Source organism: Haliaeetus albicilla, chromosome 4, assembly GCF_947461875.1.
Source record: "Haliaeetus albicilla chromosome 4, bHalAlb1.1, whole genome shotgun sequence".
Classification (NCBI taxonomy): Eukaryota; Metazoa; Chordata; class Aves; order Accipitriformes; family Accipitridae; genus Haliaeetus; species Haliaeetus albicilla.
In genome coordinates this window covers 4,860,622-4,885,621 of record NC_091486.1, presented here as the reverse complement: position 1 = coordinate 4,885,621, position 25,000 = coordinate 4,860,622, and the positions used below count along the sequence as shown (strand labels likewise).

At 42.9% G+C, this 25,000-nt stretch overlaps 1 protein-coding gene across 5 annotated transcripts in view; it reads right to left on the bottom strand.

Moving 5' to 3' along the window:
- ZEB2 (zinc finger E-box binding homeobox 2) overlaps nucleotides 1–25,000 on the bottom strand; it is a 115,374-nt gene that overhangs the window by 3,852 nt on the left and 86,522 nt on the right. For 3 of the 5 annotated variants that reach the window (XM_069780747.1, XM_069780750.1, XM_069780749.1), the window contains 6 exons: nucleotides 22,231–22,302; nucleotides 15,661–15,849; nucleotides 14,740–14,954; nucleotides 12,087–12,195; nucleotides 9,233–11,202; nucleotides 7,026–7,206 (listed from right to left, as the gene is read on the bottom strand). In XM_069780747.1, the coding sequence (XP_069636848.1) occupies nucleotides 7,026–7,206; nucleotides 9,233–11,202; nucleotides 12,087–12,195; nucleotides 14,740–14,954; nucleotides 15,661–15,849; nucleotides 22,231–22,302 (2,736 nt within the window). The remainder of the gene's footprint in view (nucleotides 1–7,025; nucleotides 7,207–9,232; nucleotides 11,203–12,086; nucleotides 12,196–14,739; nucleotides 14,955–15,660; nucleotides 15,850–22,230; nucleotides 22,303–25,000) is intronic. The other 2 variants (XM_069780748.1, XM_069780751.1) reach the window with 1 other exon arrangement.

The window sequence follows — 25,000 nt, the reverse complement described above, 5'->3', positions numbered from 1 at the left end:
TGTCAGGCATAAAAAAAATTCCACTTCCATAGCAAAGTCGCTAAGAACGAATACCAGGGAATATGCTAATTTTTTGCCCGATCTAGTCACAGCTACCTTCAAGTCCCACTGTGAAAGTTCACATTTAATAAGGTGTGATTAACGAATGCTTAAGGAAGCCAAAAATCGTATGTTATGAAATGAAGGGGAGATCTGGCAGGAAGGAAAATACAGGAGAAACCACAGACAGAATAACCCAAGTGACAGGGAAATTAGTGGATGCCTGGAAATTGGGACTCAAACTACATTTCTTTGTATGAGAGTTTCCTAAGCTTGCACACATGCAGGGTTTCTTTTTTTTCTTTATTTCCCTTAACAGTAAAATTGAAAATTCGAGCTTGATATATTGAATTATAGCAGTATTGCTTTTATGATCTGTTTCCTAAATATGCATTTCTGCCAATTTAACCTGTTGGTTAAAAGTCAGGCTTGAAGAAAACTCCGGGCTTTGAGCTGTACACATAATTTGGCTTTGAACCTCCAGCCTTGACCTGGGGGTGCACCGAATCCAGAGCTGGGAGGCGGCTACCTGCAATTCAGAACCCAAGTTTTGCCACGATGGGGAAATCCCACAGTCTTAGCTCGGGAGATTTTAGCACAAGCAAGTCGCTTACTCCAATTAGCTTCAAATCTCAACGCACTCTTGACCTAAGCACTCCTTAAACCCCAGCGGTGCCAGAAGAAAACCCTCACGGGCGAGGTGGGAGCTTTCCCAACGCTACCAACCAGCCAGCTGGATGCACCAGATACGCCTGCCTGCGTCCCTGCCTCATCCCAGCTGTCCTGCTGAGCCCACTCAGCTCAACACGCTACTGTCCCTTTGCTACGATCTCCACAGTCGCTAATTCTGTTCCCTTTTTGTTCCCCATACACCTTCTGCTTTTCCTCGGCACCGTTTTTTTGTGTCCTTCTCCTCACTGAACTGCCCACGCTGTCTCAGTCCCTCCCTCTGGCTTACTTTTCCCTACCATTAACAAGCCCAACCCTTGTCTTGTCTTGTTCCACTTGTGCCGCTCCCTCTCCGTTACTTCAAATTGCCCGATTTTTCGGATGCGCGCCACATTTGATGCCCACTACACCCTTCTCCATCCAGTTGCCCAGCACTTTTCCTCTCCTCAAACAGAACTCAGCAACCTCCATGGCTTCTCAACCAGACTTGCCTCCACCCGCCCGTCCCCACGGTTGGGCGATGTGCTCGTCCCTCAATCTTTGCCCGCTTCGCTCATCCCTTCCACACGGCGTTCGTTCAACGCTGCACCTCCTGCTCGTGCTCCCCCGCAGCCAGCGCAGAGGTAGCCTGGCAGGGAATCATCCATATTTTATAAATTAATTTAGAAACGAGAAGATTAAAATACTTCATATTTTCATATTAATTTATATTGTTACTAAAAAGACTATACTAGAGCTATTTAGTCTACCACATCCATATCAAGGACTCGGTTTTGATCTGAGGGAACATGACAGCTTGAGCAAAGTTCTTTGTTCAGACACCACACAACATACCTTAGCAGCGCGCAGCATGCAGCTGTTACAACACTAATTGAAATATGTTTTTAAATGTATCGGGTTTCCGAACATTTGCGGAAGAATTATTTGTTTCCCCCGTGTGCAAAACCCCCAGTATTTCAGCCATTTAAAAGGAGCACCTAATCCCTACAATGCATTAGTAGGCCATAAAATAAAGCTGAAGTGAGGTATTTTACACTGGGGATGGGGATAAATCTACAACTGGAGATGGATGGGGAGAACCTACAATTGTAGGTGGATGGGAAGAACCCGCGATCGTAGGTAGTCCTGGCTGCTTTGTCAGCTATTTAGCTAACACACAGTGAGAGCATTGTCGTGCAATGTCGTAACATCAGGGGAGAAGAGATGGGACGAAAGGAAAGCGATTTGAACATCCCACCCCACAGGTTTTACCCAGTCTCATCTGAGATGACCTGTGTCGACGGTGAGGGATGGAGCTAGGAGAGAGATACCTAAGGCAGCTCACAGGAGGGCTCACGAAACCCTTGGGTGTCGTCCGGTGGACGCGTGATGTAGAAGCCACGTTTTGCAGTGAAACCAAATGATAAATCTCTCTCGAATATAGAAAGGAAAGGCTAGGGCTTTTTTTTTTTATTCCACCACCTGCAAAAAGAGGTTCCCACAGGGATCTGCGCTCAATTTACAGAGGGGAAATCATAACTAATCTGTTTGCAAAGTCTCTAAAATTGCATTTCTGTGAAAATAAAGCAACAAAATCTCTAACAGTAAGTATCTCTCAGTCTTCCTGGGCTAAAACTCTTTGACTGAAAAGCTATGCGTTTCCCATTTGCAGCGGTGTAAAAGTCATAAGACATCAGATCATAAGCTGTCACTGGTCCCAGACTAAATATCACCCAGCCTTTGCCTAAGGCAAGTGGGTCTTTTTTCTATAGGAGGGGGCCAAACAGAAATCCCACTCTTTGGAGGAAAGAAGGAAACATTTTTGTGACAGTTTGTTTTTATTTTTTAAAGGCAGTTCTTTTGAAGCTGCTTGGGGGTTTGGATGTTAGATGTAGTCCCAATGGAGATGGATTAGCGGCCAGAGCACAGCAAAGCGGTCAAAGGTGCAAGATAAATGCAATTTATATATAATTGCCCAAGCTGCACCTGTTCCATTTTGAATAGGAGACCTTGTCTACAGAACAAATTTCACAAGCATAGAATATATCCTTTTTTTTTTCTTTATTTGAGTGTAAAATGGGGAATTCTAAACTTGTATCAGAGTAAAGCAAGAAAAAATAACCTTTAAATAGCATGTAAATTTTTAATGAATCAAGCTCTAAATAAAGAAAACTCCTGAGCTGGGAATTCAAAATACTAGCCAGAGAGAGCTGATTTGCTACCAGGCTCAAGAACAATATTTAGTTTACAGAATCAATCTGGAAATAAAACTAGTGCTTGCATCAGCATGAAAGCTACAAAAATAAAAAAGAGGTCTTAATAAAATATACAGTGGAAAAGGAAAGGATGAAAGCACTAGCACAGCTATGAGGCCCTCGACAGCCCACACAAGTAATAAAATAGAATATGATGTAATATAGAACAACAATGAAAGGATTTAAAATTTCTAGGTAGGATTCTGAAAAACCATTTCCAGCTTTTGTTGCAGAGCAGGCACGCTGCGAGTTTCCTTGCGAAGCTACGATAAAGCTGGTGTGTAGAAGACGTGGGCGTTGACGACGGCAGAACAAACCCTAACCTTCACCTTACTCCCGAATCAGCCCAATGCAGTGTTGGTGACCAAGGGGGGCTGGATTGCTACCCAGGAGCCAGAATATTTCTCTATTTCTAGATGCTCCATTCTGTTGGCTCTCCTGCTCACTTACCCGCTACTGTTTTCCCTCCTTATCTGCAATGCAAAGATTTTTTGGCTCGCCAAATGGCACCAGTGTTTTGCCATGAATGCAACCATGTTCTTCACCTTTAGTAAGAGAAGGGCCTTGGACCTTGGGCTAAGCAGCTTGGAGAAATCTGAGATTAGACACGTGCAGTATCCGCTCAACTAATTTCAGCCTGACCAAAGTTAGGATGAGTTCATACGACTTCACAGGAAAATAACGTGAGCACTGCATTTCTGTACTACCTGCCATGCTCTGCGCCCTAATTACAGTGCTGCTGGTTTTAAAGAAATAAGAGCTTGTGAAACTCAAACTCTAAGAGGGACACATAACTTCTCTGAAAACTAAATGGCATCCCAAAATTAACTTGGCAGAATTTGGTCCTGCAACAAGCAGTGGCCTCTGTGCTAAATTTCAGATCAGCCAGAACCAATGCAATTCACTCATTGCAGTAATGCAATAAATTTTCCTTCTCCACATGAAGCTAGAAGCTATTGCAGAATGCCACTAATACTGCATAAATTAAATATTATGGATTGTGAAATTTGGGTCCCTTTTTCTACTGTGCTCAAGCTGTGGCAGGCATGGTGTACAGAGGTAATCACATTGCTCCTTGATCTGCAGCCGCATGGTCCTACAGAAAGTTTTTGGGTTGACACAAAGAACCGGCCAAATCCCATTCTTCTTCTTGCCCTGGCAGGGAAACTCAGCTCCGCTGCAATACCTACGACATTCCTGTTTTCTCCTTTACAACAGTTGGTGTAGCACATGATTAAGGCAGTTCATGTAGTTTTACATGTCAATGTTATTTTTCGCGCCAAATAGTTTCTCTGGGGTAAATCTTTAGGGGCTGCAAAGCAGGAACGTGGCCTCTGTCTGACTCTCTTAACCCTCGTTCTAGTGTGAGAAGTGGTGACAAGTAAGAATCTGATTGTTCAAATATCAGAGAAAAGACCTAAAAAAGCACATAGATTTTTTTACATAGGAAAAAGAACATCGGCATGAACAACATCCACTATTTGTGCTTCTCCAGGAAAGACAGGAAGTGTTCCAATTCCTCCTAAAATATGTTTTTGATGAAGTAACAACGGATCGTGATCAGCTGGTCAGAAAACAGCAAAACACGCAGAAAAGAAGCTTTTTCTCTTTTTTAGGTTTCAAAAAGTCGACTGAAAAATCTGGCCCTACTCTTACAATGACCCCATACACAGAAGATGGTTTTACGTTCAATTCCGTTCCTTCCACTGCACACGGACTGCAATTTCGCCCCTATGTTATTCATGCAATCCCAAGCTTTTTCCAAAACCTCTCAAATTAATTTGAAATTCACTGAAGATGCCTGCTAAGCCATTAGCCAAAGTCCCAGCGCGGCGTGCCTCCTGAAGGCTGTGAATGAGTTATGGAGGCTAGCCCAGCCAAGGTCTTCAGAGCTCCCAACCACCTCTATCCAACGTTAGCATGATGCGCGGAGGCTCCGAAAAAGCAAACGCATCCTTAGTAATACTTCACACTTCCCATAGCGAATTCCATCGCAGGATTTCAGCCTGCATGAATTAAGATTTACGACACCCCAGGGAGGTGGGCTGGTATCGTTTCCCTCTATTTCAAAGATGGGCGAAGGTGAGAGAAAGATGAAGCAATTTGCTGAAATTTGCAGAGGAAGTCTGTGGCAAGGCAGAAAAGAGCGCGGCACGCTCAGCCTCACCGCCCGTGCCTTTGCCACAAGACCATCCTTCCTGTCTCTAAATGCCACGCTCGGGCTTGATGATGTGCTGTGGTTCTAGCGTATTAAATATGACACTGCATACATGTTCTGGATCATAAGGCTGAGTCCCATAAAATTGACGGACGTAGTGTTGAGAAGCCGAAAAGGACAGAGCAAAGAAGAAGGGGCAAGGTCCCTACGCTGCAGCTGTGTGGTATTTTTCTAGGCAGTAGGTTCCCGTGCTACTTAAAGACCAGAACATATTTTTGCTTTTACAAATGCAGTTTATTTTGCAAATCAAGGTGATTGCACACATTTCAGCTTGTCAAATTTTCAGCCTTTCAACCATATGTCTGTCGACCTTATGGACTACCAACTTTATGGGATTCGACCATATGTCCAGATCCCGATATATACGAAGGCCAGTTCTAACATAAGAGCTTTACGGTAGTAGTGTAGTAAACCATAATGTTTGCAGATGGCTGTAATAAAATCATTCAGGAGAGGAAAGGTGCAGGGACGTAAAGCCTTCAAAGCTTCTTCTACTGAATAAACAATTTGATCTGAATAATGTAGTGGGAAGCACATTCCACCAATGAATTAGCTGATCTAGTCCAAAATGTTGCTTTTAATTTTCTTTCCTAATCTCACATGTATTTTAACTTCCTTTTTTATTTTCCTGTGGGATTAGCCTAAAATTTGGAAGAAAAGTGTAAGAAGGAAAAATAACAAAGTAAAGAATTTTTTTTTAAAGGCACAGCCCGCTTCTGAATTGTAAATTTTTCATATGTGAAATGCCAAATGGTTATGTGTGGCCTGGAAGATGTATTAATAGAGAGGTATAAGTTTTTTACTGTCACATGGTGAGATTGAAGGATGATGTGACTCGCTTCATTTCCTGAAGTGGGACTCAGCTTTCAAAGTTAAGGAAAATTTCCTCCTGAGTAAGCTTTTTCTAACTCTAGGAAGTTGGAGTTTGGTTTATGTCCTGCTGCACAATAATTCACATGATAATTCACATTCCCTTTGTCTAACAGAACTTGATATCTCTATTATTTGGGGAGCTCCAGTCCCGTTTTCCCCTAACTGAAACGTGCTGAGCCGATGCGTCCCCCTCGGAGAGCCCTCCACCTCCGGGCTCATGCCTGTCCTGGCTGACAGCAGGGAAGGGAGCGCTGCCCGCGAGGGCAACCACGGCCAGCATAGGTGTGATGGAGGGTCTTTTTCAAACCAAAATATTTTTTAAGCTGACAATCCGCGGTGAGCTTTGGCAAGCTTCCTTGAACTAAACGATAATCAGTTCCTACTCGGGAAAGAAGGAAACCTTCCCTGGGCATTAACTGAGAAGTGAAAAAGCGAAATGCAACCTGCCTGTGCTGCTGGCGTGCGAAATCACGGTGAGAGCAACCCCCGTGAGCTGTTTACTTTCAGATAACTTGGCCAGAGCCAGCTCTCACGCTGCTAACGTCAGTGGAAGTTTTTCTACTGGATTAAACGGTGCGGGGTAAGATAGTGTCTAAGAAACAAGAAGTACACTGTCACTCTTCCTTCCCGTGCCAGGCTTTGTGTTGACCAAACTGCAGTCCTTTCTGAGTGCTAGGGCCTGCCTTATTTGAAGAGGGCTCATCCTGCGAGATGCTGAGCGCCACGATTGCCACCACGCTTGACATGGCACGAGCTCACCTAGCACCTGCCAAGATTCACCCCATCGCATCCAACAGTCCTTTCCCAAGCAATGACCATTAAAAAAAAAAAAGAAAATGTAAGTTGAACTGAGCAAAAGATAGTATTTCTTCCCTGTTGAGAGCCTCAGCACCTGCTGAACCGTTCATTGCACAAGCGTACTCATGAAACACTGCAAGGAGCATAGCACGGACCTCAACCCTCCCCTCGGCGCGCGCAGCCGGCCGCCCTACCTGTGTGCTCGTATTTGTGTCGCAGCAGGGAACTGCTCTTCTGGAATGTCTTGTCACATAAGTCGCACGCGTACATGCCACTTTCTGTCTTCTTGATCTTCTTTCGGGACAGACATGAGTCGGAGTCCGTCATGTCGTCGAGGCCGGACATGTAATCTGGGGTTCCATCAAGCAATTCTCCCTGCGAGGGAACCACCCGTCAGCGACATCTGCTTCCACCACCGCTCCTTCCCCCAGAGGAACCAACCTCCCCAGAAAAGTTAAAATCATTTCTGCTTAGGATGGGGGTCCCTCTTGGCTTAGGAACCCATCGGTAATGAAACTACAGCTGATGGGAACTCTACGAGGAGCCTCCTACTTCTCTGCCCGCACCCGACTTTCTGGTTTTGAGCGCTCTGCAATAATATGATTTACGCAAGCGGACGCTGTTTATCATATTGGCACTAAATATTTTCAAGGAGCGGAAAACGCAAAGGGGAGGCTCTTTGTGGATGGCAAAAGGTATTTGTAACATTTTACAGGGGTGAGTGTAAGCAACAGCTAAGAGATCATTCCTTTCAAAACAGTGAAACTTGGATATATTCTGTATCTGTAGAAAGGTTTTAATTGAATTTTATATTTAGGTACAAATGTTATTATTATGCAATCCATTTAAATGTATGTCTCCCGACTAAAGGCCTCAAGCTATATTTTTATATTTAATTTTGTAATTTGAAATAGGGAATATTAATAACACTTTTTATCAATGTTCTATCTATGTTAAAACAGCCGTCAGCATTAAGCAATAATGAATGTGGATCAGTAAATTATTAAATTTCTTGATATTTATTTTGTCTTGATCCAAAGAGAGTGCAAACTTGCATGATAACATACATTTCCATTTGCTATCACACAGTTCGGTGTTCTTAGACTAGGTTTGCACTAATTAATATTAGAGAAGATTAAATAGGCTTAAATACATTTACAAAGAGGGCAGATGTACTGTAAATTGGAATAGTGGAACAGCTGTTATGGAGGTGCAGTGCTATTTATGCTCCTATTGTGCAAAGAGGGATTACAGCCTGTAATGTAAAACCATACCTGATTTTCACATTTGAAACTATAAAACATTTACTAGTCAGTAAAATTACTAATAGACCATAATAGGACATAGGGGAACATGCGCAAATGTAAAAAAAAATTATTAATCTATAATCAGTTAATCTCATTTAACTAAACTCTGTACATTATATTTGAATACACCCAGCAAAAAGCTATAAAAGTACGTGACTTCTGTAGAGCGGCTCTTTGCTGTAGGCACGCAAGCGGCGAAATCCTTTACTACTCACGTATTAACTCTGGGACGACCTGAGAAAAGGATTAAGGGTTGTACCCAGGCATGAAGAAGTGCTGACCCAGATTACGTGTCCAGCGAAAGACTTTGTCTGCGATTAAAGACCCTAGCTGCTACCCCTCCAAATAATTTCATTTAATCCGTGGGTCTTTTCAAAGCTGTTCCAGATGACTGGCAGGATTAGAGGATGGGTAGTCAGGGAAGGGCAGTAGGTGGGCTGAAGGAAGGGGCTATGGTAAAGCAACGCGTCAACATTTCTCATCCCCCAGACGTTCGTGAGAAGAGAGAATGCCTCTCCCATGCACTGTGGGTGAACAATCCCCCCAAAAACACGGAGAAGGAAGCTCTGAAGGGCTTTCAACGGGATAGAGCTGCTACGAGGCCATACAGACCTCCGCTTGGAGGGATGCAGCTTTGCATCCAAGTGCGGGGGTGATTCCCAAGAGGTCTCCTACTGCTCCCTTTCCCCATGGAGAAGTGTAGTTATGCCCTGCAGAGCTCAGTTTCTCTACACAGTTTCTTTTTTTTTTTTCCTGCAGGATGGGATTTTTCATGGACATTATTATTGTTATTATTATCATTATTTAGATACAATTCTAGTAAGAAATGACTGAGCTCTTAACGGAATAAAACCGTAAGCGTTATGCCTATTCAAAGGTATAGATACTGCTTCTGAATCCAAGCAGAGGTATTCTTAAGGTAATTGCAGTTTGTTTTCCTACTCCACTGCATTTTCGCACAGTCGGACTAAAGTAAGCTCTGCTAATTTTGTTGGAAATGTTGAATATAGCTTTGGGCTTTTTCTTCTGCAAGAGGACATATCACAAAATACTCGACTGTAGCCTTTCAAAAGAAAACGGTTGCAACAATTTACCTGAAATCCTTGTTTCCGCTGGTACTTTCTCCTTTGCTGCATATCGGCAAAAGTAGCTGCTCCAGTTGGGTAAGTATAGGCCATATGTGGTAGGAAGCTCATCTGATCTAGTCCTGGGTATGGTCGCAGCCCAGGAATACTGGTCTGGACTGGTGGCATAAAAGTGGCTGGGGGAAATGCGCTCTGTGGTGGAAGTGTTGTGTATAAAGGTTTGGCACTAAATGGGTTCATACCAAATACTGGGTTAGTGCTTTTATCCAGATTATTTGAATTAGAAAACTCCTTCTTGATAAAAGTCAAGTTCAGTGGCTCATCTGAGTTTTCAGATGATGAAGAAACACTGTTGTGTTCTAAATTTACACTATTAGATTTTGTTTTGTTCTTTGTGGCTATAATACTTTTGGGTTCCTTCATTTGTTTTGGTAAAGACAAGTCCAAAGGCTCAGCCTGAAGCTCCTCAGAAGAGAAACTGTTTGGAGTGTAAGAACTACTGTGGGAGTTTTTAGAAGATGTGGAAGAAAGATTTAAAGGAGAAGGAGTATTGCTCCTAGAGTGGTCCAATTTATCAACTGGTTTAATATTGGTAAAATGAGGAGGTTTTGTTAGCCTGAGAGGAGTATCACAATTAGTAACACTGTTATGGAGTTCAGCTATAGATGGTGAAGTTATAGAGTCCACAGGCTTTATTGGAGATCTGGCTGACAAAGAGTCTTTAGTGGGAGTGTTGTTGGTGGCAGCCAGCGCCACCTTGGCACTGGCCCTTTCCAGTGATGGTGACCTGGAACTTGAATACTGGTAGACTTTTCTTTGTTCAAACCATTCCTTCACAAATTCCTGAGGAAGGCCAACAGCAATGGAAATTTTCAGTAGTTCATCAGAGTTGGGTTCCATATTCATAGCATAATATGCTTTAAGTACAGACATGTGGTCCTTGTATGGGTTGATGGGGCTAGTCATTCCTTTCTCAGAAAGTACTGATGACAGCAAGAGGGTTTGCTTATCAAACACTCCAGGTTTGTTGGGAACCATGTTCTCATGAGGCTGAAGGACTGCCTTGATTTCTTCGTTCATTTTACACAGGTAACGCTCATGCTGATGCAACGGAATGGGACCAGGAAAGCTTTCTTTACAGAACTGGCATGAAAATGGAGTGGATACGTTATGGTTCTCTATCATCTTGTCTTCAGTTACCAGGTCTATTAGGGTTCGCAGCTTCTCTTTTTTAATGTTATTGAGCTGCCTCCTCGAGTCTGTGGTTAAGCTCTGGAGGCAAGCTTTGGCTTCATTGACTTTCTCTAATGTATAGTCAATAATACTTTTAGTGGCACCATTATGACTTACTACTGGAAGACCCACAGGGGGAATATTGGGGGAGGTAACTCCTTGTTCCTCGGCTTGAGAGCATGAATCCTTCATGTGGTAAACCTTCAACTTGGAGATCTCTTCAGCCTTGCAGTCCATTTTCTGCCTGGAAACCGTGTTGTCCACAATCTGTAGGACCTTCTGCACCTCACTTAAATTACTGCCTACCGCAGGAAACCCAAGCAATGGTGCTTCCATCCCTACACCTAAGTGCTGCATCGGACTTTGAGCAGAAGCATGAACTCCTAAGGGGCTGGTTGCTCCAAGTCCACCATTCATAAAAGGACTAGTTGCACTAAACCCATGTGAGGCCATAAGAACCTTGTATTCATTGAAATCTAGTGGTTCTGTTTTAATTTTCAGTAGGCCTGTTTGTTCAGACATACTAAGTGGTTTGCCATTCTCCAGCTTGTTTCTCAGCTGTGTAATGGCTGAATTAGTAGGAGAGGAAGATACAGAATTAGGAGAAGAACCCGTCTTGATATTGTTTCTCATTCTGCCATTTACAGAGATTAAACCAATACACTTCTTGCTGCTGATGTGCGAACTGTAGGAGCCAGAATGGGAGAAACGTTTCTTGCAGTTTGGACACTCATATGGTTTTTCACCTAAAATGATAATTAAAACCAAACGTTAATTATCTTTGTTGCTGCTCTAGTTGCAAGCGATCGCATTTGATACCCAACTGATTGTCTGTGTATCCACTGATTAATAGTGAGGAAAATATTAATTCTATGGAAACGGCCACACACCACCACTGCTTTACCCTCCTCTTCCTACGGGTCTTGGGATCAGTTTGGACCCACGGTCTCCAGCCGGCAACAGCCGCCACGGTGTGAGATCGGCTCCAGACTGACCATTGCAAGTCACAGGTAAGTACCCCGTGACAAAGGGGATCAAATCAAATCCAGACTGTTCAAATTTTATTTGTTTCTTCTTCTTTTTTTTTTTTTCCAAAAAAAAGGAATTTCCACTGGAAATGAGCATGGTGTGAGAAACTGAGTGCTGATGTTAGGACCTCCACGTCAGCCGGTGGAGGTTTGTGCCCTGAGCAGAGCCCAGCGGCATTTCGTGTGCTGAACGGTGCATCAAGCAGGAAGAGCCAAAATGCACAAGCCATTCAATATGAGACACTTTGCGCTAACTCGTTAGCTGAGAATATGAGCTGTATTTCACTTGGGGGGACTTTTTGTTATGGAAAATATAATGGACTCTTCAGGGTCCGACTGCACAGAAGTGAGCTAACGCTTCTGAACTCAAACTGCCGAACAAACAACCTGTATTATTTGCAGGAAGCTTTACTATTTCCAAATCTTTCAGCAAGACCGTGGTATTAACAGCATGATAAATGAGGATGACTCAGATATCACTTATGAAATACCTTAGTAGCTCCAAGAAGCCAGAAGCAGAACTGTGTAAATTTTAAGCAGTCTTTAAAACTCAGCTAATTAAACAAAATGCAAATGAGCACACCAGCACCTCCGCTACTCACCACTGTGAATTCGCAGGTGTTCCTTCAGATGGTGTTTATATTTGAAGGCCTTGCCACACTCAGTGCATTTGAACTTGCGATTGCCTGCTCCTTGGGTCAGCATTTGGTGCTGGGAGAAGAAAAAAAAAAAAGACACCAACATGAATTGTATGCAAGAGAAACCATGAATTTGTAGCTTAAAAAACAAAAACGAAATTAATGTGGCTCTGAATTTATCAAGCGGACCCAAAGGTCTGCATGTACATTTATTTGTCTCATCAGTGTTGCAATAAAAATCAAAATGTTGGCAGTAAACCGAAACAAATGAGAAAGTACTTTCACATGAGCATTCGATATTTGCTTTAGAATTATTTCCTAAGTCTCTCATCAGAAATGTGTTGCTTTAAGGTATCTTATGATGAGAGAAACTGTTTTATAAGAAGATTTGTGGCTCTTAATATTCCTAGCAGATTCTGAACATGTGGGACTCCGCTTGTTTAAAAATTCTGTTTACTGCGTGTGTAGGAAAGACAGAAATACTGTCGTTAGTGGCATTTCGTGTAAGATTTAATTCATTATCAAGCAGAAGAGACTGCGTCTTCGGCATGAGCTGCTGCTGGAAGTGGTTTTTGAAATCACAGAGCAGCAGGGAAGACTTGAGCTACCTTTCGTGCCATGTTTTCCCCCGGTGCTCTTCTAAGGGGTGAGGGAAAGTTGAAAGTTAAAAGTGGCATAAAGATACAATCAAAGGCAGCTGACCTTTTTGCAACAAGCACGAAAAGCCCCGTGACTTTGAATTTGGAGAGGAAAAAAAAAAAATTTAAGAAATCTAATAATATTAATAATAATGCAGCCAACCACTCTGGATGCTCAAGGTAGGAGGTCAGCCTTTTGCAGGCGGCCACGACACAAAAGCCTATTGCAGGAGCAGGGAGTGGGGAGGGGGGGGAAGGAGAAAAAAAGAAGGGGGGGAAAAAAAAAAAAAAAAAAGGCAGCGCCGAAACGGTATGACAACTGCGAGGGTGTGCTGCCTCTTCCCACATTCCTGGCGAGACAGATGGTGTTACATGGGACACAGGGAGGTTTGTTCAAACAGCAGCAACCTTCAAAGATCAAGCAGAGCCCAGCCCGCCGCGCGCCATTGAGGGACCCGCGCTCATATGTTGCTGAGTTGCATAAACAAACAGCAACAGCTGTTTTGTCTCCCCCCATCGCCCTCCGAGGACTACTATAAACTTTAGTTGTGCCACTGTTAATATGATACAATCATTTTAATTTACTAATTGTAAATGCCATGAGCAAATGAGGGGACTTTTCAACACCAAAGCTACCATTCATAATGCGCCAGCACCGGCGTGCTCTCGCATGTGAAATTTCAGGCGGTTACGTTGGATAAATATCTAGGCGGGTTTTGGTGGTTTGTTGTTTTGATTTTTTTTTTCCCCCTGGTGTTTTTAATGATACGAAGCAAAAGAAAGAACTTTACGGCGGATCAGGTTAGGAAAAATACACATGTGAAAATGTGTTTGTCTACTGGAAAAGCCACGGGAAGGAAAGAATAGGAGAAACCGCTCTAGAATCATTTATATTGATTTAAGATCAAACAAAAGATACGGTTCTCTTAAAAATGCTAATTGCAAAAATCGCGCGATTAGGAGATGTGTGTTTGCCTAACTGAATTTACCTTATGCTGAGAAAAACCTACCAAGAGAAATACAGCCGATCATGATTTTCAGGTTTTTAAGAAAAATAAATATGGCATAAAGCCTTTATAATTTGACACAATGCACACATCTATTTATTTAAGTTTTAACCGTGCCATTTGAGTTTCCATTACAGCCCTCCATAGGATGGGTTTTCAGAAGTAATTCTCTGGCGAGGACAGGAGCAGTTTTTTCTGCTGGTATGTAAAGAGTTTTGTGGCACAGGTCTATCGCCAGCCTGTTTAGGAGCACGAGGGAAGCTCAGTCACCTGTTTGAGATATGCAGCATTTCCTTAAATGCAGCACTGATATAATATTACATGCATCACATCGAGGAAAAAAGTGCTTTGATTTATCGCAGATACTCTGCCGGGCTACACAAATGATAGCGATGCTGCGATTCTAGCGCGTGCGTGTGCTAGTGGCACAATCACAAATGATAGCCTATATGTACTGTAGGAAGAGTTATTCTAAAAATGCGTAATTATGTTTAACAAACGGTTATACAAAACACGCATAATTTCACGTGATTGAAAAGGTTACTCAAAAAGTAATGAAAAAATATTAGCGGATCTTTTAGTATGTCTTGGAGCTCCTCTTTGCAACACTGCAAAGTAAAACTAGGTGAAAAATGGAATTAAAATTGCTGAGATGTTTAATAATGTATAATTAAAATGCTACAGTTTCATTCACTTTTTGAGGAACATAAAAACGAACTAAAGTCAAGTTAAAGTGCAAATAAAATTTCTAAATTAGAAATTAACACACTCATTCGATCGTGAACATAAGACTATTAAATCATATTAGAAGAGACCATCAAAAAATCATTTAGACCTCAATTAAAGCTATTACCATTAAAAGATCTGCATCTTCAAAATGCCATGAAAAATTAATAATGATTGCCAATCAAAGCAATATCGTTTCTCTAAGGGGTTATTACGGAAAGAAATCACTTAAAACCAGCCCCCCACCTGATCTGTCCCTGGCTTGTGTGTCACCATATGCCGCTCGAGCTGGGTGCGGTAGGCAAACGTGTAGTTACAGAGAGGGCACGAGAAGTTCTCCTCGTTCTTCTCGTGGCGGTACTTGATGTGCTCCTTGAGGGACGTCAGGCGCTTGTAGCCCCGGTCGCAGTAGGGGCAGGTCAGCAGTTGGGCGAAGGCATCTGGAGTTCCAGGTGGCAGGTCTGCGCCCCGGGATGGCGGGGAAGGGGGGGCAGGAAAGAAAGGCAGGCCAAAAGGTCAGCAAATCAATGGCAGCTCATGGGCTGATTGCCCGGGATGGTATGAGAGGAATCGCTGCAATCTGCTGCCCGAGAGGGAGGGACGGCGCTTCCAACCGGCGGCGGGAGGCACCGGCACCCGCGCACGCCCACGGCAGACTCGCAGGACCCGCTCCAGACCCCGCTAGGAAATTAATTACGGGCATCGCTCCACCGGCGGACCTCGCTGGCTGGAAAACTAAGAAATACTTTTCCCGATCGATCGGCGATTCGCATTCCAGCCCCGGCTAGTTACGTTACTCGTGCCATTGACCAAATCCTTCCCACCGACGCTTTCCCAATTATTTGTCAAGGCATCGGAGAGCGATAGGCTGGCTACCCCGTCTTGTGGTGCACTAAAACTCTACTAAAACTTCCCAAACTCTCAAGTGGAGCAGCAGCCTTTCCCCGTTTAAATTCAGCCCGTCAGTTCACCCGCCAAATAATACAAATTTGCTGACTAAAAAATCACAATACACTGAAATTACAACCCCGATCTTTGCTCATGAAATTCCATGCCGCTGCAGCTGTTCTTCAATTTTTAAGGTAAACACCCAGGCATGTAGTGCATTTATAATTGCAACAGCTGCACGAGGTCAGGATACTGGCTAAAAATGAATTACAGCCTCACCATTTTCTTCTTGCCCATTGGCCTCTGGAGTGCCAAGGCGAGACAGTTCCTCAGGGGCTTCGGGGTAAATAATGGCTGTGTCGCTGCGCTGCAGGTACTCCGCTATGCTAACTGCGTGCCCATCTCCTTCCTCCAGTTTCCTTTTGGCAAAATATTCCTCAAAGTCCGACGTGCAATTTGCGTTCTTCACTAAAACGAGAGAAGGGGAAAAGAAAGGAGGTTTGAGCGCATCCTCCCCGAGAGCGCGGGTCGGTTAGCATCGGTACGCGGAGGTTGAACTGGTGTACTGGAGCTACGAGGCTGGGGCTGCAGCTGGATCCTCGCTCTCATCGGTCTTGCTCCAGCTGCTAATAAAATTAATGTGGGCTTTCCACCGGGGTGGGTGGAGGTAAGGGCGGACAGTTAAATTAGCAGGAACGTGGGCTCTGTGGGGCAGCAGGAGAAGTTTAGGAGGCTTGGGTAATGCAGGTAATCCTTCATCTGTGGAACCTGAACCTTCAGGGGGCTCCTGGGGGACCCGTGGCTTTTGGCATGAACACAGCTTGACCTACAGGACTGAGCTTAGCCGCCCCCAGAACCCAAGACAGTCCCCGCGCAGGAGACAGTAGTTGCAGGTAGTAAAGACCACAACTGCTCCTCCTCCAACATGGGCCCTGCCTTGGGCTGCCCTTCCACGGCAGGCACGAGAAGAGAATTGCTCGCATCATCTTCCCTTCATTTTTTTTTTTCCTCCCTGAAAAATTAACTCAACAATAGGAGAATAGGTTGTTTAAAAAAAAAAAAAAAGGGTATCGCTTCATAGATTTCTACAGATAGAACCGCATGTTTTAGACCGTAACAGGGACACAAAGCCTAAAACCACTTTTACGGTCTGTACAAGAGTTTTCCTTCTTTTCCTTAAGTGTAAACCCTATTTTTTATTGTCCATGCAATGTCCATGGAACATAATACATGCTCAACCACAAAACATCCTGTTATTAAAAATACGCTCTTCTCCTCCATGTATGAACACTGCATACAGAAAAGACCTTAAAAATTCTGGGACATTGTGGACAAATATTAATATAATTATACCAGGAAAAAAGAGCTGATCATTTTCTTTCTCTGATTTTTTTTTTTTTATTAACAAGTCTTGGAAGACACAGTTGGTGGCAGGGAATTAAAGATACTTGTTTTTAACTGACCGTAAATGAAAAGAACAGCTTATGATCGATTACATTTTTAATGTATTTCTCCTTAGGTGAAATAAGAAAATGAGGCAATGCCATAAACTATTCTACAGTTCATGTAAAAGTAAAATATTAAATGGCACGATTCTGCTCTCACTGATGCCAGGGAGCAATATGGAGTAAACTCACGGAAATCAAAGGGGTTATGGCCCTACAGGGTTACACCGGTTTGTGACCACTGGAAATGAGAGACTAACCAGCTCCTTGGTGTTTAAAAACGGGTAAATGCTTTGCCTCAGTTTCCTACAAAAATGCAAGGTGATGCTGGCAGTCAAAATGAGTCGTGGCCTCTGACCGGGGCACAACTGGAAACCTGAAAGCGTCTGATTTGAAGCGCTCATCTCACTGTCGTCGATAAAAGCAGATATTCGTCTATGCAGACCTCATTCCTTTAGCTGATAAAATCAAATCCTCTGGCTGAGACAAATAAGCCCTGTTTTTCATATGAGCTGAGCAGCTTCTCAACTGTTCTGCAGTATTTTAGTGACAGTGACCAAATGGCACGGGGCATGGGACCCCATGTTTGGAAAGAAACTTCTATTCCTATCACAGCGGGTTTGTAGGGAATCGCTACAACCCCACGGAGCTGCTCCTCCCTTGGTCCTTCTGTAGCTTCTGGTATCACTTGTTATTAGCATGAGAAGCAATATCTCTTTTTTCCCCCAAAAAGCGCAACTTCTAGAGAAGGGGAGTATGGAGATCAAGACCGAGTACCTTACCTCCATTTTGTTGCTGTGAGAGAAATATAACAAAATGGTGGTTACCGAAGTACACCTTATGCACAAAAGCATCAGACTATGTTTTTGACTTCGTTTTTATCAGACCAAAGCTGAGGTATTACTTCTTACATTGGAAACATGACTTTTCATTCCCTTGCTATGCCTAGATCTCCCAACTGTTGCAAGATCACCCACCCTCCGGCTTAACGCTACCCCGTCTCCGCTCCTTCCCTTGGCTTAGCGATAGATCCAAAGAAAACAAGTTTATTTTTTTCCAGATTCAGGCCATGACCCAATAAACGCCACCTGTGAAGCAGGGGAAAGAGAGCTTTTCTCCAGAGAGGAGATATGGGAGCAGGAAGAGGAAAAGGTGGGACGGCTCTAAGGGATGGCTCCATGTGTCCTTCTGCTCCTCCAGGCAGGCTGGGAACTTTTGGAGCTTGCAACCGCATTTATAGGATGGGGATTCAAGCTACCGAGCAAGGCCTGAGTTAATATTAGGAGCTTCAGTCCCAAGCTCGAACCCAAACGAGGTTCTTCCTTCCCGGCCCCCAAGTCTATCTGGAGGCTGATCCAACAGGCTGCGGAGGACCACTGCGATATTACTGGCCTTGGCTTCCTAATTCTCTGGATTATTTAGCTTCTATGTCTGTGCATGCAATCGGGGAGCTAAAGCAAATGTTTATGTCTACATTATAAACCCCTAAAAACAAGGGGATTTAGTGGAAAAGCTGACAGATCCTTAACTGAAACAATACAACCAGTGCTGCGACACTGCAGATTAACATAAATAGCAAAAGGTGAGCATGTGTATCTGGTTTCTCACCCGCGATGTTACTGACAATTCCGACATGGCTGGAAGCTCACCCAGTGTTACTAAAAAGACCCATCTGATAACCATTAGGTTTCTCTCTCGATTTCTGGGGGGGGAAGGCTTGCTTCCCCCCTCCATGCCCTAATTTGTTTTCCATGCAGAAAGTCATGTTCCCAGATTCCTCGTGGACTGACACTGCACACACGTTGCACATCCCCTCCTGCGAGGCAAGAATTTCAGCGCGATCTACAGCGGGTGACCTCACCAAATAAGTCTTTTTTTAATTAATTATTGGAGCCTGGAGAGCAGAAATATTTTCAGCTCCAAAAGCCAATGTGGCCGTGTCACATAAAAATAAAACGCATTAAGGAAAGCTATCTTTGGAGGCATTTAGGACCTTTCAAGATAAAGTGAGAGAGACGTTCAAGGAGCTTGGGAGACCAGTTATTTTGTGTGGGAACTCGTCCTGCGAGATGGTGATAGCTGCCCTTAATCGCAAACAAAGCTAATAAAACCACAGCCTTCATTAGCCAGGAAGTGAGAGGCCCCCATTGGTACACACAGATTACAGCCTGAAAACGGCCTGTCCTCCAACCTGCCAAGTTTTACTTCTGTTTTCCTCCCTCCGAAGGGTTGGGGGTTTTTTTCCATTCTTTAAATTATATTAAGAGATCTTTACTCGAAGCTTGTCAGATGTTAGCAATCGAAACCAGGATTTTTTTTTCTGTTTGTTTACAGGGAATTTGTTAATCTATTTTCTGCAAACATCTCAGTTGTAATAACCGTAACAGGTACAATAAAATAAACTATAGGAATTTATTCATTCACATTTTAAAAACCCTCCTGCAAAACATCATTTTGTCCAGTAAACCATTTCAGAAATCCCAGAAATATTTACAAATTAATTTAGCAGGACCAAAGACTAAAATTTTCACTCTGATGGTCACTTTTACTTTTCCGCTATACAGCCTCCATAGCTCATTATAAAAATGCAGCTGATTAATGTATGGATAACAAGATTTCTTTTTTAAATACCACTAGGAAGTGGCCATTCTGACACTAGTAGAATAATTTAATAACGGAGACTTTTTCGTTTAGTTTTCTTTCTCTCCTAATGACATTCCACAATGAACTTGATGCTAAAAATACACCACAGTTGTTGCATGCACCTACAGCAACTTTGCCCGTTGGATGTACGTGAATGAGTCTGAAGCTGTATCTCCTATCTCTGTGCTCAGCCCAGGTCATGGAGCGCTGCAAGATCTGGTGTCAAGAGGGAAAGGCACGTTGTGTTAACTGAGAGAAACCTTCTTGGCCCATCTGGAAGAGCCCATGTTAATCAGTAGGAAGTCCCAAATGGCTTTCTTGGACACCAGAAGGTCACTGCGGTGTGTCTTTCGCTGAAGATGGAGTCACTGATCCAACTTCTGTCATTGGGTCGAGTCTCAGCCTCACCTCAGCTATTTTATCAAACATCAGTATTCAATCCCCTTACTACCTGCAGGGAAAAGTTGAGGCCAAACACTCGAGAAAGGCCCAAAGCCTATAGCGGGGCTGAAGAAGAAAACTTTGAACATTTCCCAGACTAGCTAGGAAGGATCTCGAGCAGCTCAGGGACTGACCTCTTCCCTTTCCTCCTCAAATAACGGTTGGGGCACTTCAGTTTTACTCTACGCGAAGGATGCTGCAGCTCCCGATAGTCACCTGGCATCTTCCACTCAGGGTGAAAAGACTGGCAAAGGCGTTTAGTTTATCAGATGATTCAATATGACTAAATAATCTGACATCGCTCTTAAGAGACTATGGAGACTGCAGTCATTACAGAAACATGCTCTACCCAGGCATCAGCCTCCACTGAAGGAGGTAGCTCTGAACGCCTCAGTGATAAAAGATTCGAATTAAACACTAGCAGAGCACTAGACAACTCGTAATCATTATTTGAGCAAGCCGCCCATCGCAGCAAATAACAGCTGGAGCAAAGAGGAGGCTGGGACTTTTGCACAAGACGTTTGGGGAAGGAATTGCCAGGTGCAACATCCAGAGCAGCATTTGCCTTTTAAACAGAGGCCACCTAAATGCAAAGCACTCTTTGAACCACGAGTTTGCACTGCACCAGGCCGGGTAGGGGCAACCTTTATCTTTTCCCCCAGAAAACTGGTTTCAGAAGCAGCAGGAGACCCCACGCGGGGTTAGCGGCAGGGCTGCGGGGGGGCTCGAGGGCACCCTGCCCCCAGAGAGATGCCGTGAGGGCGAAGTCGAGCAGGCAGAAGACACCATCAGATACTGGAAGGGAAGGGGCTAAGAGGACACAAAGTCTTCCCCCTCAAGCAGACCACACTGCAAATATGAAAGAGTCAAGGCCTGTTATAGTAAGGAAAATATGTGCAAAGGAAGTCACACGGACTGATAGGAGACCTCAAAGGCTCTGGTAATGGTAATGCAGATAACCATCAAGTCTTATTTCCGAATCAGACGTCTTTTAAAGTCCTGTTTCTCCAAGTGCTAAGCACAATTTGTCGCTTTATTAACGTCCCTTGGAAGTAAAAAAGCTTTTAAAATACATATGTATCCAGTTCTGTGCAGCAACATCATTAAGTATATACATAAGGATAAACTGTGCCTTGGTGCCACCCGCCTTTCATGCATAGTAAATCTAATGGATGAAAAAAGCAGTGACATGGTTTTATTTTCCTATTATTTCCCCCCTCAAGAATTATAAAGTAAATTTCTTGTGTTACTTAATAAGAGCATTGGGGTTTTATGTGGGTGTTACCAACATTAGGAAAGTGTGAGTAATAAAATCCTTGCAAGACTTAGGTACCACCTTTTACAGTAATATTTGTGGAGGGCATTACCTATGAACTAAAACTCATAATGGAATGCATAGAAATGTACTTATACTAGAAATCTCTTACTTTTAACCGTGTAAATCAGGGCTATCTGCAACATCTCAAATTGTGACAAAAAGCAAAAGAAACACTGGGTGATGTATGGCGTTCAGCTGTGCTGAGGATGGATTGGGGCCTTGTGGCCTTTGGAAAGAACATGGTAAACCCCTGAATTCATTTGGATTAGAAAACAGTAACAGAAACCTTTTGCTGTTTTGCTTTGCTACAGAAAAAAAGAGATGGCTCGGAGATGATGCCTGCTAAATATCTCTGTCCCCTTTCTTGTTCCACAAAATGTATTGATTTCTAAGAAGAGAGGAAAGAAAGAGATGTGGAAAGTGGAAAAAAAAAAGATTAGCCAGAAACATAATAATCTCATAAATATGCATTTAAAGTGTGTGTGTCTGTGTATCTATGTCAGGGGTTTATGTGTGTCTTGCTGAAAAGATGTTTTCAGCCTCTGAAGTAGCTTACTCTGTGCACCATGCGAATCTGGGGTTGCCAAGAAGGGTGCGCCCCATCCTCATTATCAAGCTCTTTGTACAGTCTCTCTCATTAAAAGACTACTGTATCTTGGTCCAGCTACTTTAAACTATACGAGATGCACCCTCGCTGGGAAAACATCTCCTCACGCTGCTGAAAACTATTAGCTCACAAGGACGCAGTTAAAAGGAGTTAGGGGCTGAAACGTTGCGGGGCATGGGAGGGGGAGCAGGGACTCTCACCGAAGGAGTTTGTCGCTGCACCGTTGTGATCAAATTGGGGAAAAAAATTTAAAAAACCAGGAGAATTAGGTAAATGTTTCCCAACTGTTCAACTGAAAACGAGAAAGAAATTGTTTTGTCACTTCTTCTCTTCATGCACAGCTAATTCTACGTGATACCGAAGAAAAGCGCCGCTCGTATCGTGCGATCCCTTACCTGTACCGTTGTTTCCCGTGGTCTGAATTGTGGCTTCAGGCCCCATAGTGTCATAATCTTCCTTCATTTCTTCTGCGAAAGAAGCATGCACACTTTTTAGCGTTTGCAGGTTATTGACTGGCTCACAAAGCTAGGGAGCACGCTGCGGTAGCGGGGAAGATCCTGCTATGGGAAGGGGAGAAAAGGGCTGTTGTGGACCTCTATACAATGGCTTTGTTCTGGCAACTGAATGAGTTCAGCGGTGCTGGATGGACGAGAACTTATTTACTTTAAACATGACAGCCAGTGGTGGAAAACAGAACTATTTGTCCGGAGTAAATGAAGGGCTTTTCCCAAAATCTAATCTAATAAGCAGCCGGGTGATAAAAAGGGAATTTTCTTTTCTTTTCTATTTTTTTTCTGTATTTAAAAGAAATAAGCAGTTAACAGACACTGTGAGATCTGTACCTGGAAGAAACTGCAAATACAAGAGGAAGATGTAAGAAGTTCTTATATCTCTATTTCTATCTATCGTCACACAGATCTTCCGAGCTGTCATCATCATTTTAACCTCATTTGAAGCGCAGCGTGTATTAATATCAAAATTTCAGCTGTGGGCAGTTCTTCTCTGCCCGTACGATTTGTTTGCGTCTTCTGTGCACTCTCTGTGCGCTGACAAAGTCTGCCTTTATGGCCATAAATTGGGTTAATTCACATGCAAATGAGCATGATATGTGTAGAATTATTTCCTATGTATTTATCATGGATCGGTTTACTCTCCATGAAACTGGGGGTTTGGAGGGAGTTAAAATAGCATTTCGAAGAGGCTGGATGCAGCTCCATCACTGGGGAGAACGCTGATTTTCATAGATGTTTCAGCCTGCCTCGGAGTGCCTGTCAAACTTGGTTTCTTGCTGCAAATTTGTTAGCTCATGTGCAACAGGTATTCACACATACCGCCTGGTTAAGATTTAACCCTCCAAAGGGTTTTCACAGGCAAAAATAAATATACATAGCGTTTCTTTCTCGCCTTTTCAACTTCTCCTAAATGCCAGCCTTTCTTTATTTGAAGACATGCACAAACACACAGTCTCTTTTTTTTTTTAAGTGAGAGAATTTAGTATTTGAGATTTAAGTGAAAAATCTGCTTTAATCTTTCACTTAGCCATGCTTGTAAGAAATAAAATGTCAGAAGGCACCCAGAAATGCTTCAACAATGACAAAAAAAAAAAAAAAAAGAGAATTTCCCAGAAATGAACACAAGTCGATGATGATTCAGGAAGATGGATGCTGCTCGGCCAATCAAGTGATAGACTGGCAAGAAGATCAAAGCCCGCTATTAAAATCTTATTGATACATGAAGCATTAAAATTCTTATTACTCATTTTTTGTGAGAAAGATTTTGATGAGGACAGAAACTGGTCCAGTATTAATCCATTTCCATGACAATGATTTGACTGAAGATGGGGGAATAATATCAACAGAGCACATTCTCAGTTCATTCCTAAATTTGTAATCTTGTAGTATTCTTCAGATGTCACATTCTACAAGTAATTAGTTGGTAGAATAACAGGTTCTAATTGTATCATTCTAATCAAAACTAAAGCACAGAATGACTTAATTCAGAGCTTTACAACCAGCGTACAATACTGTGGTATAAATATACATGTTTATGGCTTTGAAGCTTAAAAAAAAATTAATGAAAGCTCTTAAGTTAAAATATGCAGGTACAAACAGATGCTAAATTTGTACAAAAGCATAGAATATGCAGACCAGATGAAAAATATTTGTTTAAACTGTACAGCAGACAAGCCAGCCTTGATTCTTTTCCCAGATCTGGCATTCTGCCTCTCTAAGGATCATTTTCACGGGGATATCTTGTGTCCAAAACATTTAGGAGTTCAATATGTATTAATAAAATGTTGTCAATTATGATAATTGATCTGCTGGGCCAGTCTCGCATCTGATATTTTTATTGCAGCCTACCAGAAATTTTAATCAAGGTACAGTATTTCTGAGAAGTTCAGCCTGAGATATAAATATAGTTATTGTGATTTTCTTCCTTGATCATCTCATGTGATTTCTGGTAGTAAGGAGTCACAAGTATCAGAAGTTTTCCATCTGAGGGCACGTCTACCCAGTCAGCAAGGGGAAAACAGTTAACAGCTTTTTGCTTTTTTTTTTTTTTTTTTTTTTTTGCATAATAGTGGTAATGTTCAAGATTTCTGCTGCACTTCCTTCCTCATTGTCATTTTCTTCTGCGGTAAAGAGAAGTTACAGTGTCTAGTTGCTTCCCAAAAATTATTAAACGCTCACGAAGGCTCTGCGCTGCTTCTCACTTTGTGTGGGTCACCGGAGTACACGCTGCAATTTTTCATGTACATTTTAATTCTCGTTTAGCTGACGGTTGCACAATTCATCCTTTAGCATTGCGACACTTGGCTAACATGACTTTTCTTTACCTAAACCTGCCCTCTTCCTAAAATCTGTGACCCTGCATTACACTTTCTGTATTTAAAAAAGAATATTCGTGGCATTTTCTTCCTCTCAGCCTTAATTTACTGAAATATAAACGATGAATATACAGGGCTGCTTCTGTAAATCGAGAGCAAAGCTCCTGAGCCTTGTACCCGGGCAAATAAAAGCAGGACAGTCCCCTGCGTGCACAGATGCAGCAGAGGATCCACAAACACGCGCTCAGCATTTATTTAATTTGAATGGATCGTAAGTGGGGGCTTTGCTGGTTTATTTTTTGGAGAGCACCTAACTATTTGGAGCACATCTGACCAAA